The sequence below is a fragment of the Mercenaria mercenaria genome, chromosome 14 (genome assembly GCF_021730395.1).
Source record: "Mercenaria mercenaria strain notata chromosome 14, MADL_Memer_1, whole genome shotgun sequence".
Taxonomy (NCBI): Eukaryota; Metazoa; Mollusca; class Bivalvia; order Venerida; family Veneridae; genus Mercenaria; species Mercenaria mercenaria.
The window spans coordinates 20,242,391-20,259,287 of record NC_069374.1 but is presented as its reverse complement, the minus strand read 5'-3'; the positions used below and the strand labels follow the sequence as shown (position 1 = coordinate 20,259,287).

The 16,897-nt window shown below is 33.7% G+C and overlaps 1 protein-coding gene across 1 annotated transcript; it reads right to left on the bottom strand.

Annotated features, from left to right (window-relative positions):
* Positions 1-7,178: 7,178 nt before the first annotated feature.
* Positions 7,179-13,851, bottom strand: LOC123528106 (sex peptide receptor-like). The gene is made up of 3 exons (XM_045307857.2): positions 13,691-13,851; positions 11,177-11,323; positions 7,179-10,010 (listed from the first exon to the last, which is right to left on the bottom strand). Exons 2-3 carry the CDS (start codon positions 11,292-11,294, stop codon positions 8,818-8,820), a joined length of 1,311 nt encoding a protein of 436 aa, XP_045163792.2. The 5' UTR covers positions 11,295-11,323; positions 13,691-13,851; the 3' UTR covers positions 7,179-8,817.
* Between the last annotated feature and the right edge of the window lie 3,046 nt (positions 13,852-16,897).

Genomic DNA, 16,897 nt, shown 5'->3' with positions numbered 1-16,897 from the left:
CACATATGGTACTGTTTTCCTAAACTAAACGGATTAGAGCCACAAACACACGCTGAAATTTATGAAAACTTTGGACTAGTTTGCTAAAACGTTATGATTTCTAATAATATTTTGTTAATTATAAGAACGAGGAAGAAACACTTGCCTTATTTATGTAAAGATAAAATGCTCGTTACGAGCCTCGCATTTTATTATGTTAATTAACTAGTTGAATAAATTCAGTCAAAGAACTCACTTATGTAAGATCATCTATTTATTTCGCCAACATCCGTAAAATTCAAGTATTAGGGTTAATAATTCACTCAAATGAATATTTATCAAAATTATGTAAATCTGTATTACGCTGAAAGAATGTATAAAATTTGAAATTTCCACCGTTTCATTGAAATCAATGATAAATCGAATGAAAAGTTGATTGCTTAGATGCATTTTAAAAGTTTGAGATTTTAAGCATGCAGTGTAGTAAAACTTCTATACAGTGTATGTTTCATTAGATTTGTTAATGCATGACACATCGCTGTAGCGACCCACGCATATATTTTCTAATTAACGTTAATCTGAAGGTGACACATGATAAGTACAGTACATTAGTACTTACAACATATTTCATTTATGACTAAGTTACGTTCAAGATGTTGAATTATATTTTACTCGTCCAAAATACATCTTACCGCCAAACTGTGTAGATCTAATCATGTTAAGAATCTTCAGGGACTATATCTACCGGATAGACTCTCGTCTCTAATTAATATTCAATAAAGAAAGTGTCAAGATAGCTTCCATATCTCCAAACTTCAAAGTGTTGTTGTTAAAAAAAAAACACCCTTAAAAAAATATAAAATCATTTTAGTAAGTTATTTAGTTTCTTTAAAAAAGGAATGCTGACAAGATGTCAAACATTCGAAAAATACTCAGTATTCGCGAGCGGTGAACTTTACAAATTTTGTTATGTGATAGAGATAACTCTTCCTTCCACTTGGACATGTAAATAATGGGAGGTTTTTCCATTGCGGATTTTTTTCCTTTCTTGTTGTTATTGTTATTGTTTTCTTTTTTATCATTATTATAATTATTTTATAGCAAAAAAGACGTTTTTTAGCGTTATACAGTATTTCACATATAAATGACGTCATCAGTGACGTCACAATTAGAAACGCTAATAATGTTATTTCCACTATGACGTTAAAATTCTTGTTTGTAGATGTATCAGCAATATTTACCCATCTTATTATTTAATTACAGAAAACCATAGTCCATTGAGAGAAATTTACAGCATTCCTAACTTTAATCTGCACATTTTGATAGAGAGAGAAAAATGAAGATGCGAAATACTAGTAATTTCTTTTTGCACAAAGCCCTTAATATACCCTTGATATACACGCACGTTCAGCAACGTGAACAAGTAATTTACAGTGTTGAGATGACCCCTCAAAGTTGACTGAAGTACAGAGTACAAGTACGTTTACATTTCCTCGTCCGTTTCCTTGATTAAGGTCTACTTGGTTTAATTTGTACACTAGTCAGCAGTGTACATGTATCTAAATAATTTTCAACCATGCTTTGCACGGAATGTCACGGATCAGAGGGATAGACTGGCTATATTCATCACTACAACCCGGCAAACTGTAGGGAATCTAAAGTGGTAGTATATTCATGGCATGATCGGAAACTGCGAATAAATTTAACGGAGGCTGAAGAGAATTGAATTCCTGGAAATAAATATGGATGATTTAGAACAGTATGGACGTAGGACCTCCCTGCGTTTCCACAGAGTGGTGTTACAACCCAAAGGTTCCGACGAGGCAACAACAACAAATGGAACTGCAGAAAAAACATCCAATATCCCCAGCATAAATGCCCTCAGAATTGGTCAAATTTTAAACAAAGCAGCAAATCGCACTGACACTGGTCAGATCATAGTGAACATATGCAACAATAAAATGAATGTCACCACGCCCATAACTGTTGACGACATTGAGAGATCGCATCCCATCGGCCCGGTACGCGATGGCTGTGTGCAAGTTTTATGCAAACTCAAACATTGGAAAACAAAACAGCGCGTGTTCATGAGCAAATCCAACATGAAACATCACAAATCTGCTGAATTTAAAGTGTTTGTTACAGATGATTTAACTAAAAAGAGGCAATTTATTGTGCAACAACTAGAACAGGCAAGGGAAGACAACAGAATAGACAAAAGTTTCTGGACATCCGATGACCGTATTCTCTATAAAATCAGACCTAAAGACAAAGTGCGCACTGTTAATGAGATTGGAGATATTGACCACTTGTTACCGGACCCGACAGATCAGATGACTGAAAATCCCTGGGATAAAGGAAACCCTGTCACGTTTCCGACCCAAACAAACAGTAACAATGGTGTAGACTTGAATTTAGTCTCTCAGCAATAGATGCTTAATGAATGCGGATTAATGCCGTCAACTGATTCATTATCAAATTGTATGATAGGTAAAGCGAGAAAACCACGCCTTTTCTACACCAATTGCTATTACGGTTGTTTTCCCTTCCGTTCAATAATGATCTTAAGAAAAGGTACTAACCAACGGCCGCTGGTACACATTGTTTTTAATCCAGTATAACACTTTTTTGAAAAATATAAACCTATACGAAAGTTATATTCATCTAATGTACGTATCCATAAATGTATCTCGCATATGTAAAACCGGTTTCCGTTCTGTATACATTCCACACCATAAATGTATGCACATAATTATTTTAATCCAATAACACACTTTTTTTATTTTTTAAATATAATGCGATATCAAAGTTAAATTCATTTAATGTACATATCCTTAAATGTATATTAAACATGTTTCGAAAAATATAATCCGGTACAAAAGTTATATTCATTCAATGTACATTTCCTCATATGTAAACAGCATATGAGCCGTGCCACGGGAAAACCAACATAGTGGCTTTGTGATCAGCATGGATCCAGACCAGCCTTCGCTAACAGTTTCTCCAATTCCAATAGGCTTTAAAAGCGAACCACTATGTTGGTTTTCTCATGACGCGGCTCCAATTTTTCCTTTCTATGTGCACTCCACATAATAATTGTACATATCCTAAATTGATTTTGCGTGATATCAAAATCACTCCGTCTCTTTATACATACAGCACATACTGACATAGTTATGATCTAACGGTACAGCACATACAATAATTCGTGGTTTCCCTTTACCGCTAAATGTCGATATCTTCGTTTTATTTTTCACTAAAGATGTATAACTTTGTAAATACCAACATGTTGTCATACTTGAACATGTGCAGTGTGTATTTGCTATGAGAGTGTTATACTGACAGTATGAAATTTTGTTATACTGACAGTACACTGACAGTACGAAATTTTGTTATACTGACAGTATGAAATCTTGTACAATAATTTGTTATATAGACAGTATGAAAGTTTGTTATACTTACAGTATGAAAGTTTGTTATATTGACAGTATGAAATTTTGTTATACTTACAATATGAAAGTTTGTTATATTGACAGTATGGAAGTTTGTTATATCGACAGTATGAAATTTTGTTTATACTGACAGTATGAAATTTTGTTATACTGACAGTATGGAAGTTTGTTATATTGACAGTATGGAATTTTGTTTATATTGACAGTATGAAATTTTGTTATATTGACAGTATGAAATTTTGATATACTGACAGTATGGAAGTTTATTATATTGACAGTATGAAATTTTGTTTATATTGACAGTATGAAATTTTGTTATATTGACAGTATGAAATTTTGTTTATATTGGCAGTATGAAATTTTGTGATATTGACAGTATGAAATTTTGATATACTGACAGTATGGAAGTTTATTTTATTGACAGTAGGGAAGTTTGTTATATTGACAATATGAAATTTTGTTATATTGACAGTATGAAATTTTGATATACTGACAGTATGGAAGTTTATTATATTGACAGTAGGGAAGTTTGTTATATTGACAGTATGAAATTTTGTTTATATTGGCAGTATGAAATTTTGTTATATTGACAGTATGAAAATTTGTTTATACTGACAGTATGAAATTTTGTTATACTGACGGTATGGAATTTTGTTTATATTGACAGTATGAAATATTGTTTATATTGACAGTATGAAATTTTGTTATATTAACAGTATGGAAGTTTGTTATACTGACAGTATGGAAGTTTGTTATATTGACAGTATTGAACTTTGTTATATTGACAGTATTGAAGTTTGTTATATTGACAGTATGGAAGTTTGTTATATTGACAGTATGGAAGTTTGTTATACTGACAGTATGGAAGATTGTTGTATTGACAATATGGAATTTAGTTTATATTGACAGTATGAAATTTTGTTATACTGACAGTATGGAAGTTTGTAATATTGACAGTATGAAATTTTGTTATACTGACAGTATGGAAGTTTGTTATATTGACAGTATGGAAGTTTGTTATTATCAAAACCAACCTATAAATAACTGCATTTATTTAAGATTTGCTATTAGGTAAAGCATGCGCGTAAATTTCTTACTCAAATAAGCTATTTTATTATTTTTGTTGCTGTTACTCCACATGTTTGCAATAACAGTATTTGACCAGAACATTTTTTTAAGTTTCGACCTTCTTCTACCTCAATAAAAAGTTGGTCTATTTCTATTCATTTATGTCACAAAACTAAAATGATTTAATGGATAATTCATTTTCTATACAATAAAGCGTAATTATCCGCATTACAGGTAATCCGTTTAACAGTTAGCTAAACGTATATTGATTAGTTAAATCTTAAATATAAAATGACAATAATATCTATTTCCACTTTTTGCTAGTGGCCTGTTTTTTCTTTCATCTTCTTCGACAATAGAGATGTTATATTACTTTTTTCTGTTCATTTTGAACACTGGGGGTAAATTAGGATCCAACATTACGGGTATGGGATATGTCACGGGATTTGGTTCGTCTGCCCGATGCTGTTTTTGTTTTGTAAAGAACCGGTCATTAGTATTCTTAAGTGTTAATAATGTTTGTTTTTCTACTGTTGTTGTCACTTCTCGTGCAGAAATATTTTCCTGTTCTCAGGAAATCCCAGAATTATCCTGGGATTTCCTGAGATTCTTTTAGCAAGGCCGCAAAAAGGTCCTGAAGACTGGACTTAAACACTAAAAGACAGGACTATAACACTGAAGACAGGACTTTAACATTGAAAGACAGGACTTTAACACTAAAAGACAGGACTTTTGATAGAAAAATTGTCCTGTTGACAGGAAAAACACAGGACTTTTTCTAAAAGATACAGACTGAAAGATGGTAATTAATTTGAAACATGATCTTGTAATTGTCTAGTAAGTTAATTACATCCTGTGTTGAAGACCCATGTTTTGGTAGAAACTGTATCATTAAGCACTTGTGCTGTGGTGTTGTTGGTGTAACAGGAATATATTCTATAATTGTGGTAAGTTTAGCAAATTATTTCTGTATAAACTTTTAGAAATAATACTAAATGTATTCCTTGATTTAATGATTTTATAAAACAATACTGGTAAGTTATTTAGAAAAGTATTTTTTCTTTAAAATCAGTCAGATGTGTAAGTACTGTTTAGATTATCTGTACATGTTTGATCAAAGACAGTTTCACTCTTAAAAGTGAACAGATCATAGAATGATAAGAGCTTTTTGATCAATATAAAGCTCATAATTTTATGTTTCTATACTAAATGTAGTATTTACACCTAGTTTATTTTTGCCATGTATGCACATATCTGAGCTGATTTATGATGTGCCAAGAAATTAATATTTCTGCTATGACACTGATTGTATTGTTTCAATGTACATGACGTATGCTTTTTAACTAGAGAACATTTTTACTATTTGCAAATGATAATCCTGTAAATACAATTTGTTAACTGTATTTCCCGCCTAAGAGAATTTCAAATCATGTTTACAAGGTATTCAATTACATGTCCTGGGGTTACCTGAAGACAGGAATATTGTCCTGAGATTTCCCGAAGACAGGACAATTCTTCTGAAATTTCCTGACATCAGGAATTCCTGGAATTTCCTGAAGACAGGACAATTGTCCTGGGATATCCTGACTTCAAGAATTCTCAAGACATTCCTGCGCTTTCCTGAGAACAGGACAATATTATATTTTCATTTCCTGACATCAGGAAATCCCAGGACATTCCTGGGATTTTCAGGATAGCAGGACAGCATAGCTTTCTTGGAGTTCTGGTGTCCTGTTTTTTCCTGTTCCTAGGAAAATCCTGGGATTGTCCCATTCCCATTTAACGGCGTGAAAAGTCCCAGGACTATCCCAGGAATTCCTGAGATATTTTCAGGACATTATCCCAGGATAGTCCTGGGACTTCCTGGGATAATCCCAGGACTTCCTGTTCATTTTTCGCACGGGTTGCGTCGCAAATAATATCTTTGAGTCCTGTAGTACGGTAATCGCATCAAATCTTGATGTTTTATTTTTTAATCTGGAAACATTATACATTTTTGAGATAATACTATTGTTAAGCGGAGATGTTGAGAAAAATCCAGGTCCAAGCGATACAGATGAAAACTGTTTATCTATATACAGTCAAAATGTAAGAAGTATTAGAAATAAGATTAATTATATAAAAGATAACTGGCTTGATTACGACTTGCTTTGTTTCACTGAGACACATCTTGATAATACGGTATCAAACGAATCTGTTTCTATTGAATCTTCTTACATACTATTTTCTATTCCCCGTTAAGTTACACTGGTACCGGAAATGTCAATATTTTTCCATACACTGACGCCTGAATTTCATATCGGGTGCGTGACGTAATTTAGTGTGTGTTGTTGCACTGTTTCTTTTATTATGTTCAGTATTGTCAACACTATTCAGGCTATTGAACAAATTCGTAGTATTTACATTATTTTTATACGTGAAAATGCGTATGTAATAAAAAGGTTATTATCTTTGCATCGGGAAATATGCACTCGTTCTTCAGCGGAAGAATATAGCGCTCCTAAAGTCGCGCAATATTTCCACTGAAGAACTCGTGCATATTTCCCGATACAAAGCTAATAACCTATAATTATTCTACTGTCTATCGCAAAGACGTTACCTGTCAGTCTGGCGAATTTTAGTTTATGTTTCTGATCAATTTATTTCAAAGCGAAAATTATGGCATACACTTTGTGTGTCATGAAAACTGCACCAAAGATAAAACAATGGCATGATGTGCGAGTTTTCTTCCGTAAAATACAGCAAAAATGAGTACAAAAGCATGACAAATACTTTAACGTTTCTATTATTATCGTGTACATGTGGCACTGGAGGAATGCCGTACAAATACGGCGCCTTTGATGTCACCGGTTGAACATTTTTTGTACTTAGCAAAGTGTGTGTGTGTTAAAGCTGAAATAAAAGTTTATTGCAGTACATTAGGCAGTCTTTGTATAACCAATTATACCTTCATCAGAGGAAAACATACGTCAAATGTTTTATGGATTAACTTATGAGCCTTCACAGCCAGAAACTAAACAAATTAAACACCCGAGAAAAGTAAAACTACGTTCTTGTGAAAATTTTCTGGATTTTCACCAAAACTTTATGGTAATACAACTTTACATGATCATGTTTCAAAAATACACCTACAATTCGAGCGAGCGAGAAGTTAAGCTATATTAAGGTAGTTCTGCACGTTTGGATCGAAATTATTTCTACAATGTAGAATTTGATTAAACACTGATTTTTCAAAACTTCAGAATATACCTAGAAAATTAAGCAAATAAAAAAGATAGGGTCGTGTGCTTGATTTTTTGCTAGACTGATTTGAAAAATAGGGACCTTACGCAATATTTCATAATGAGAGTCTATGGAAAAATCATAACTTTCTTAACATTTTCGCGAATAGAAATTTTTCTGCAATGTAGATTTTGATGAAACCTCTCACAGTTGTAAATAAAGACATGGCCTATAATTTGATGAAATAAAATATATAGGTCCGTGTGCTTATTTTTGAGATATTTGACCATGATTAAAGTAAACCGGACATTTCACGCTAATTTTAGGACGTTATTTTGAATTATTTAACATGCGATATGTTTTAATATCATATTTTGACTTTACAATATAGCAACAGTACCATTGTAATAAATTTACTCACAGGTTGCAATTAATTCATAAAATGATTTTCTGTTCCGTACGCCGAATCCAGTCTTTATTCTACGTTTTCCGGAAAAATGGCGTCACGCCATCACTTCCGGTTTATCAAACGTGCAGAACTACCTTAAAACACTTTTCATACGTTTTATAATATTGCTAGAGAACAAAGAATCTGTCACTTATGTAACAGTAGCATGTTAGGTGATGAATTTCATTATCTCTTTAAATGCACTAACTTTAATAATGTAAGAAAAAATATATAGACGAATATTACTTTTTAAACATCCTAATGCTATTGAATTTTCTGTGAAAATAGAACAACTTTATTTAAATTGGTAGTATTTTGCAAAAATATAATGTCTAGTTTTAGATAATTTGAAAGTTTTGGGCCGATGGACCCGTAATCACACTTTGTGGTGCGTGTTCTCCTTGGGGTGGCTCGGCATTCTTTGGCTGTCCATTAATTTAAAACCTGAGAGTGCCGAGATAGTATATGGAGGGCATGTAGTTTGCCGGCTGTGATCGAGGGCCCATAACCTTAATACTATTTCTCATACTCCTTGTACTTGTACATAAATATATCTTGTTTAGTATGCCATGTTGTATGATGTGTAATGTTTATGTCAGATGCCCATAAGGGCCTTGACTTTCAATAAACTTTGAAACTTTTATTTATTCAAACATCTGACGGATCGCCGTTGTCGGCGATAAAACGGGAGCATTTGTTTCGTACACAACAGCAGAGGCGAGCAAAGGCGGCTCTGAATCGCGCACTTATACAGCAGTATAACAGAAGTATAATTGGATAACTGACGGAAACTATAATATTTGCTAGTCTACTTAACATGTTCAAATCTCTCTCGGTGATGAATTCTTGGTCGTGGATTTCCGACAAGGTCCAAAATATGAGAATAATTCCAATCGGAAGTTCGACAATTATGACGATTATGATAGCGATAATGACAATGATTGTCATTCGTCTGCTTTCGTAGTATTTCACTCTGCTTTGAGACGACTGAACACGATACTGATTTTTGGTTGATGTTATGTGTCGAATATGTTCCGCATGACGTAAACTTTTCAACATTAGAGTGTCAAATATTATCATACATGTACATGGAATAAATTTTACAAACAATATCACAAACCAATAATAACAGAATTCGTAATATTTAAAATTTTCGAATATCGGCGTATACACAGCTCTACATGTTTCAATTCCATCTGCGTTATTGCAAAGTGATTCCATTTCATATAAACCTGTGCTATTTGTAATGTCTGTAACGGTTGCGCTTCTGTCACTAATATTATATTGTAATGCTGTTATATTATCTAAATATGATGCAGAAACAATTTTCACAGGAACATATTTGGTGTCAATAAATCTACAAATATGTCCAAGTGTTGCAAAGATGTAAACAATCACGATCACGAAAACGCTTGTTCGAGGTAAGCACAGTCGTCTAATAAGAAAGGGACGACTTATGGCGACGTATCTGTCATATGCAAGAACAAGCGTCAACCAGATAGATGCATTGTGGGTGATTGTCGGTAGGTACTTTGTAAGATAGCCCCAAAGCATACAATTATCAAATGAAATATAGTCAGGAAATACACCGTCGAAATACATAAACATTGTCGCAGCACAAGGAATCAAAACTGTTAAAGTATCCGACACTGATATTCCAATCAGAATGACGTCAAGGGCTGACGTCATTTTCTCTCGTACAAAAGTTATTATAACAAGTACGTTCATCACCACGGTAGCAAAAGCTATTGGCAGAAGATACATTTTATCGCTTCCGTTATCGTCTTTGTTCCAAGACCACGGCGTCATCACATAGGAGTCAAAGTCTTCGTTAAGAATTTCTGAAATGAGAAGGCAAATATTGAATATGTGTTGCAAATTACCAGTATGCAGTAGTATTGTATCCTAATAATGTGCATATAAATAGGTTTTATTTCATACTTCAAATTTATTATGTAAAAAAGGTGTTGTTTTAGGCAGGAGTTTTACTCGGGGTAAGCATTAACAATTTAACACCTCTGCATAAAAGTCGCTTTTCTACGGAATCTTGTTCTTGCACATCTCCTAATCCTACACTCGAACCCTGGGTTGTTGGTACGATGATGACATGTTCACAAATCAGTACTTTTTCAACTAAATTTGATAAGATGTATTTCTGTTATCGGATCTAAAGTGTTCGGGTTTATATTCTACCTCTTTCAGGAATGGAATTACATTTTTTACATAAGAATATTGGTTCCTTTCTTGCTTGGTTTAGTAGGGACGCTGTTTAGTTTGATGCGTGGAGGAATTCACATTTGTTCCATCGGACATGGTTTCGGGCATAGGTTGGCATCTGGGTTGAAACACTCGACCATTCGTTAGCCAGCTGGATGAATTTCTACACGATAATTGAGGTTTCGACCCAACATCACTTTGGGGCAAGTGATTCGAAGTCAGTGCCCTGAATCATTCCACTAAGAAGAAGTCCCTATATAACTGTCAAAGTAAGATTAAGTAAAATTGCATGCTATCATATATTTTTGTGATAATTATTCGCGTATTAAGTTTTCCGAGAACAAAGTCTCCGAACACGTTAAAAATGTACTAATTGATCTAAATTGGAATTATGTTAGTCCAATTGATTTTTAGGCCGTTTTGGGGGCCGAAATTCGGCCCCATTCCCCTGTCCAAAAAGTATGTTTTTCCCTATTTCTGAAAGATATTCCCCTCATTTTTTTCTTTTTACATAATTATCATAACCAATAAAACCCTTTCTAGATGTACATGATAATGTAAACTGTACAATTTAAAACATGAGACAATGTGCTTTTAAATCATTTTCTTTCTTATTTATGAAAAATACTGCTTTTATCAGGACGCAATTTCCCCCTTATTTTAGTAGTTACGGCGCAGTTTTCCCCTCCTTACGGGCCCCGCCATCATTCCACCAAAGCTTAAAAAAATAATAACACGTTAAAAAGAATACAATTTCGTTTTACAATTATACCTGAATTCTTTTACTTACCTGTAAACGAATCATTGTCAACGATACAACTGGCATCGTTTGTGTATGCACTGGAAGAATGTGTAAACACGAGCGGCAGAGCGACGGCCGGTAGTGCGCCATCTGGTGGCGTCGACATTTTAGGTGTCGCAGATTACCACGTGTTTCCTACAAGGTGAACGAAAGAATTTTTACTACAATGAAATGTAATGTTTTGACACTTAATCAATATTCTGCCTGTATTCCGTGTACTATGTGCTCCAAGACATTAATACTATAAAGAGAAAAATGTGTAAACACGGACGGCACGGCGACGATCAATGTTCAAAGCGCCGTCTGGTGTTGCCGGCATTCCATTAGTTGAATAGGCCCGTATTTATCAACATTCTAAGCCTGAACTTTGACTTGGGACTTTAAAACTGAAATTTAAGTTGCTAGTAGATTTAAGCTGGTCTATACTATTATTATTATTATAATACCAGATTTGCATAGCGCCCTTTTCATAATAAACACGCTCACAGGACGCTTACATATAGCAAACGCAGCCACACAGGGCGCGAAATACATCCTCTATTAGTACAGGTACAGAGCAATGTGAACAGAGGGACAGAGTGAGATAAAGCCCCCAGAACAGATAGAGAAAAATCCTTTTTAGATACGGGCCTGTCCGGCTAACTTAGCCTGGCTCTTTGCGAATAGACAGTTTGGTTTTTTAACGTGTCCGGTGTGTTGCATTTAAATCAAAGACCGATATCCCATGAATAATGTCCCTTTTATTCAATGTTTTTCAGGTCAATGTGTCGATGCACTATCACTGTATCTCTGTCATAACTTAATGGATTTAATTCAAACATAAAATATATGTATCCACATCGAGTTGCACAAGAGGCATATCTCCAGCAGAAATATTCCATAAACTACTCCTCTTTTACACTAGAATTTAATTTTCAATTAAATTTTGATACAATAGCACTGTATGCGTGTTTTAACTCAATGTACATGATTCGAATCTTAAACATATACCAAATCATCATCCACATCAAAGGCCTTAACTCACTGACGGAAATATTACACATATTTTATCCTTTTTATAATTAGAATTTTGTTATAGTACATGCTAATATTTTTTCAAAATTTCATAAAACTCCGTTCCTTTTAAACAAAGATAGGACAAAAAAAGACATTTTAACATTGCAAAGTATGAGTCTAAGATTCAAACACGAGTCCAGCTTTCCTGAAAAATGAGATAAATCACAATGTTCAGTTGAACAGTGTTGCGGCATACCCATGTCAATTTGTTAAAATACATGTACATAAAAATCCACGTAGAATTCGCGTGTTGTATCGCAAATGATACACTTTCTACCAGGCCCTTTTAAACATCAAAGAAAATCACAACAAAAATGACAAAATATCATACTAATGTATATTCCCATTACTCCCCGTGGCTCATTATTCAACAATAAATGGGTGACAAATTTTTGCTCTGAAAATGTGACACGTCATTCCCCTAGGATGCGGTTAGTAATGACCGGTCATTTGGTTAGAAATCTCTCTCACGCACATTTTAAATTACCACCGAGTAGCGGATCGCCAGTTTCACCTACATCGAAAACCTCAGGGTTTTTTTTAACTTCATAGACTGATAACCTTCAACTCAGAAATACACTCTAGATCAACATTGTAATTCTTTGGTTAATATACATGTATTGATTTTCAAATGTCGCCGATCCTAGACTAGTTTTACAATTAACTTCTCTCGCATTACTTAAATGACAGTCAGGTTACAACTATCGACTCGTTTGTTAACCCATACCCTGCTTAACTTTCTATAATAAACTTGTCCATCTTCCAATTTGGACAGTACCATTAACTGTTAAAAGGGGTGCTTACTAATTTAAAAAAGATACTGGCTGCATGGATCATGATCAACACTGGTCGCAAAGGCAGAATCAATCGTGTCCAGCATGATATGGGTTAATAAATATAATGCTGATATATTGTCTTTCATTTACAGCAAGTGGGGCTTTAATAACGCGTTGTCGTATGGTAATTCAAAACTACAATTATTTTTTCCAAATAGTCACATAGTGAAAGTATTTCTGTTCCAAAAATAAATGTACTTCGGCACTATCTTAACTTTTATGAATATTGATTAACATTGTACGAAACTAACACACAAAAACTACCTGGCTCTATTACTTTAGTCACTAAGTTTATTCATATACATATATTTATATACAGATAAAAATCATATAAAACGTAAACAAATGTTGTATTTTCTATCACGAAAGAAAAAAACTTCCACATAACGATTTGGCACTCATTTACCTTTAATTACAGAGAGAAGATACCCCTTATTTGCAGACTTGACATGTTCGTTGTAAAACCACCAGTTTACAAATACATGTATTAATAATAATATGTTGTTTAATTTGAATAAATATACATTACATTTTAGACAATATGCAATAGAATCTACAAATATATACGCATTACTCTCAGAAATATACATGTGAAATTATTTAAACTTACCAAAGGGTTAAGAAAAATCCTGAGCTGTGAGATCCAGTAAGTCAAATAAATGTTAAGCTTTCATTGAAAAAATCCGAAACATTATGCAAACATACTACTACTGAGTGTTACTCGAGAGAGAAAAGAACCGAGCGTTTGTACGGAAGTCTCCGTTATTTACAAAGTGCTGCAGAACAAACGTGCACGATCAACGTCGAATCAATTATACCGAGAGTCAGTTATAGTAATGTACAATAGAGATAAACGACAGTAAACAAGCCTGCAGGCGTTGGTAACAGCGCTCGCCGAGTATATATACACCGAGCCAGAGTCTTGTGTTGTTTCGATGATTACAGTGATAGTTGGCATGGATGCAATAATACATGTCAAACTCCTCATCAAAATGGTGGTTTTGACTTACTTTTAAGTTTGTAAACATATACAGGGTGGAACAAGCCATTTGACTTTTCGGTATCGTATACACGGGGAAAATAGCTCAATTCAGGTAACATTTTTGCTTATAATTTCGTTTATTACTTGACAAATTTTCATAAAAAAAGCGATGAAGACAGAAAAATGGGTTATTTTCCTCGTGTGTACCGTACGGAAAAGTCACGTGGGTTTGCCACCATGCATATACGCGAGCTGTTCAACAAGTACGTAGACTTTAAATTTTACAACAGCATCCATGCATGATTTAGCAATTAATTCAAAATATATACAGAACAATTACTGCTGTAGGACGGATTCACTTGAGTGACATACATAAATCATTTTTATTATCGAAATCTAAATTCATAATTATAACGAAAGGACTTTTATTGCGATATTTTTAAATAAATCATAATTATAACAAAACAGGATTCGGATAAATGTAGTTATGTCGAAATATTTACATTCACCGTACATTTTGTTTGTAAAGAAAAAGGCGTTTATTTTCGTATAAACAGCATTGGTGTTATAATATCAAAGACGGCGCTTTGTGGGAGATTGCACGGGCAACTTGACGTCATTCACAAAAAAGCATTAACAAAATGGCGTCATTTGAAAAATTCTTTCAAAATTAAAAAAAAAAAGAACATTGAATTATAACTTACACTAATTTTTTCTGATGGTAAAGATCAAAATTGAATCGACACTTCTGCATGATTTTTCACTGGATTTGACGGTATGTTTAATAAAAACCAGGAACTGTATTTTCATCGGACGGCAAATTACAATTGACCGTGGGCGTGTCTTTTTAGCTGTTCTATTTAGATGTTGAAAAGATCGATATCCTGACATTTATTTTGATTTTCTGATACTCATGGAAAGCAAACTATTAGTTTTGTATAAAGCTGTCGTAAAAATGTAAATATAAAAATTAGATGCTATTTTTGTGCTTTTATACGGGTATAAACCACATTGGGACTTCTTTCAAATCATTGCAAAAAGTCCTAATCTGGTTTTTTCCCGTATATACGTACAAATAATAGCATTTACTTCTTAAATCATCGTTAAACGTTGAATTTCGAAATCATATACTTTCGTTTATTATAAACGAATTTATTTACCGTTTGAACGTTATAACAAGGAATTACTATGTCGTAAAACCGAGTTCATTATGTACTGTACAAGGAATGAATATTTCTATAAAACTAATTAAAACGTAAAATACGTAATTTTGTCTTCACCATTGACTTTTCGACCAGAGAGACAGGCTACAACTGGAAATTAAGCATCAAATTTCAACGTCTTGTACTACAAAAGTCCCTTGAAATGTTTAAAAGTTGAAGTATATGACGCAGCAACTGTCGTGCAAACGTCAACTTGCGAAAAGTAAAAATTTGCAAGACTTAATTTTTACTTTTTGTGTCAGATCTTGTTTGCATGACAAAGCAAACTTATAGCTCTTAACGTCATTTTGTCGCGGTAGGATAACAATTCGGCAGGACCATTTATTCTAGTGGCATTTAAAGAATTTCACCGAATCCAACAAAAATAATAGAAGAAAAATCTAATAAATAAAAAGTAGAACTTGCAATCAATTTTTACAATACTGTACCATCCTTATTATCTTCTACCCGCCATTTTAACAATAATTGGGTGAAATTGTTAAAATTTCGGGGGAGCATGACCCCAGAGTCTGAAACCCCTCAAGATATTCTAGAAGCGTCAGCTACGCCCCTGACATGCGTTCAACACAAGTAGATATTTCGATTTTGCAAAATATTTCAAATAGGTCAAGGTAGTTTTTGGATATGAATTTATGTTACTTTGTTTCATTTCACGCATTTATATATATATATAGATCTATCTAGTTCCTACGACATTACTTTTGATCAACCCTCGTATATTTCAATTTTGATGACATCAAAAGTATGACGTCATAAGCTATCTTTCGTCGTGATCTGCAAATACTCAGTACTTGAAGCTAAGCCAGCATTTGTTCTAAATGTTAAGTTACACTACATCAAATATTTTAAGAACAGCCTGTCTAAAATGACAAGCTTACGATAGGGTAATTCGCCCTAAAGTCGGATTATACACTAAACTCGGACATTTTTAGACACCCGTTAACCGATTTATTGGCAATTATCACCAACGTCGATCTAGTCTGGATAACCTACCCCTTAACTGCTACACAGTGGCAACCTCCGCGCAGGAATATTGTCAAACAATCAAAGCGTGCAATAATTTACAGGCAAATTGACATTTATGTCACAACCTTTAAGAACATAATGCAAGATTCTAATGTATCTATATTTTGCAGTATGTCGTTCGTCAAATTCTCTCACTGTACTCAAAATAAAAAAGTAATTTAGCAGGTGCGCGTCACAACACCAGAAAAAGAAGTAATTTTATTATTACTGCATTATTTTTTAGTTTTCTGCTCGTTTTACAAGCAAAATATATATAATATTTAACTACTGAGTTAAAAACTTTGTACAACAAAATTAAATCAATGAAAAATATAACTCGGCTGAAATTCAGCCCAGTTTATACGTGCTGTACCAATAAGGGGAAGTAACACTGTGTTGGAGTTTGACACAGTGGGTCAGGCACACACCAATAATGGCGGACTACGATGGAATGTTTATGGTAAGGGAAATGTTTAAGTACGTTGATCATCTGGAAAACAAGCATTTTTCAATCGAAAATCGATATCATTATATTGATTTAAAGAATAGTTTGCATGATATTAATTTTGTCTTGTCTGTCTGTCGGTCTGTCACAAATGCTCCACTG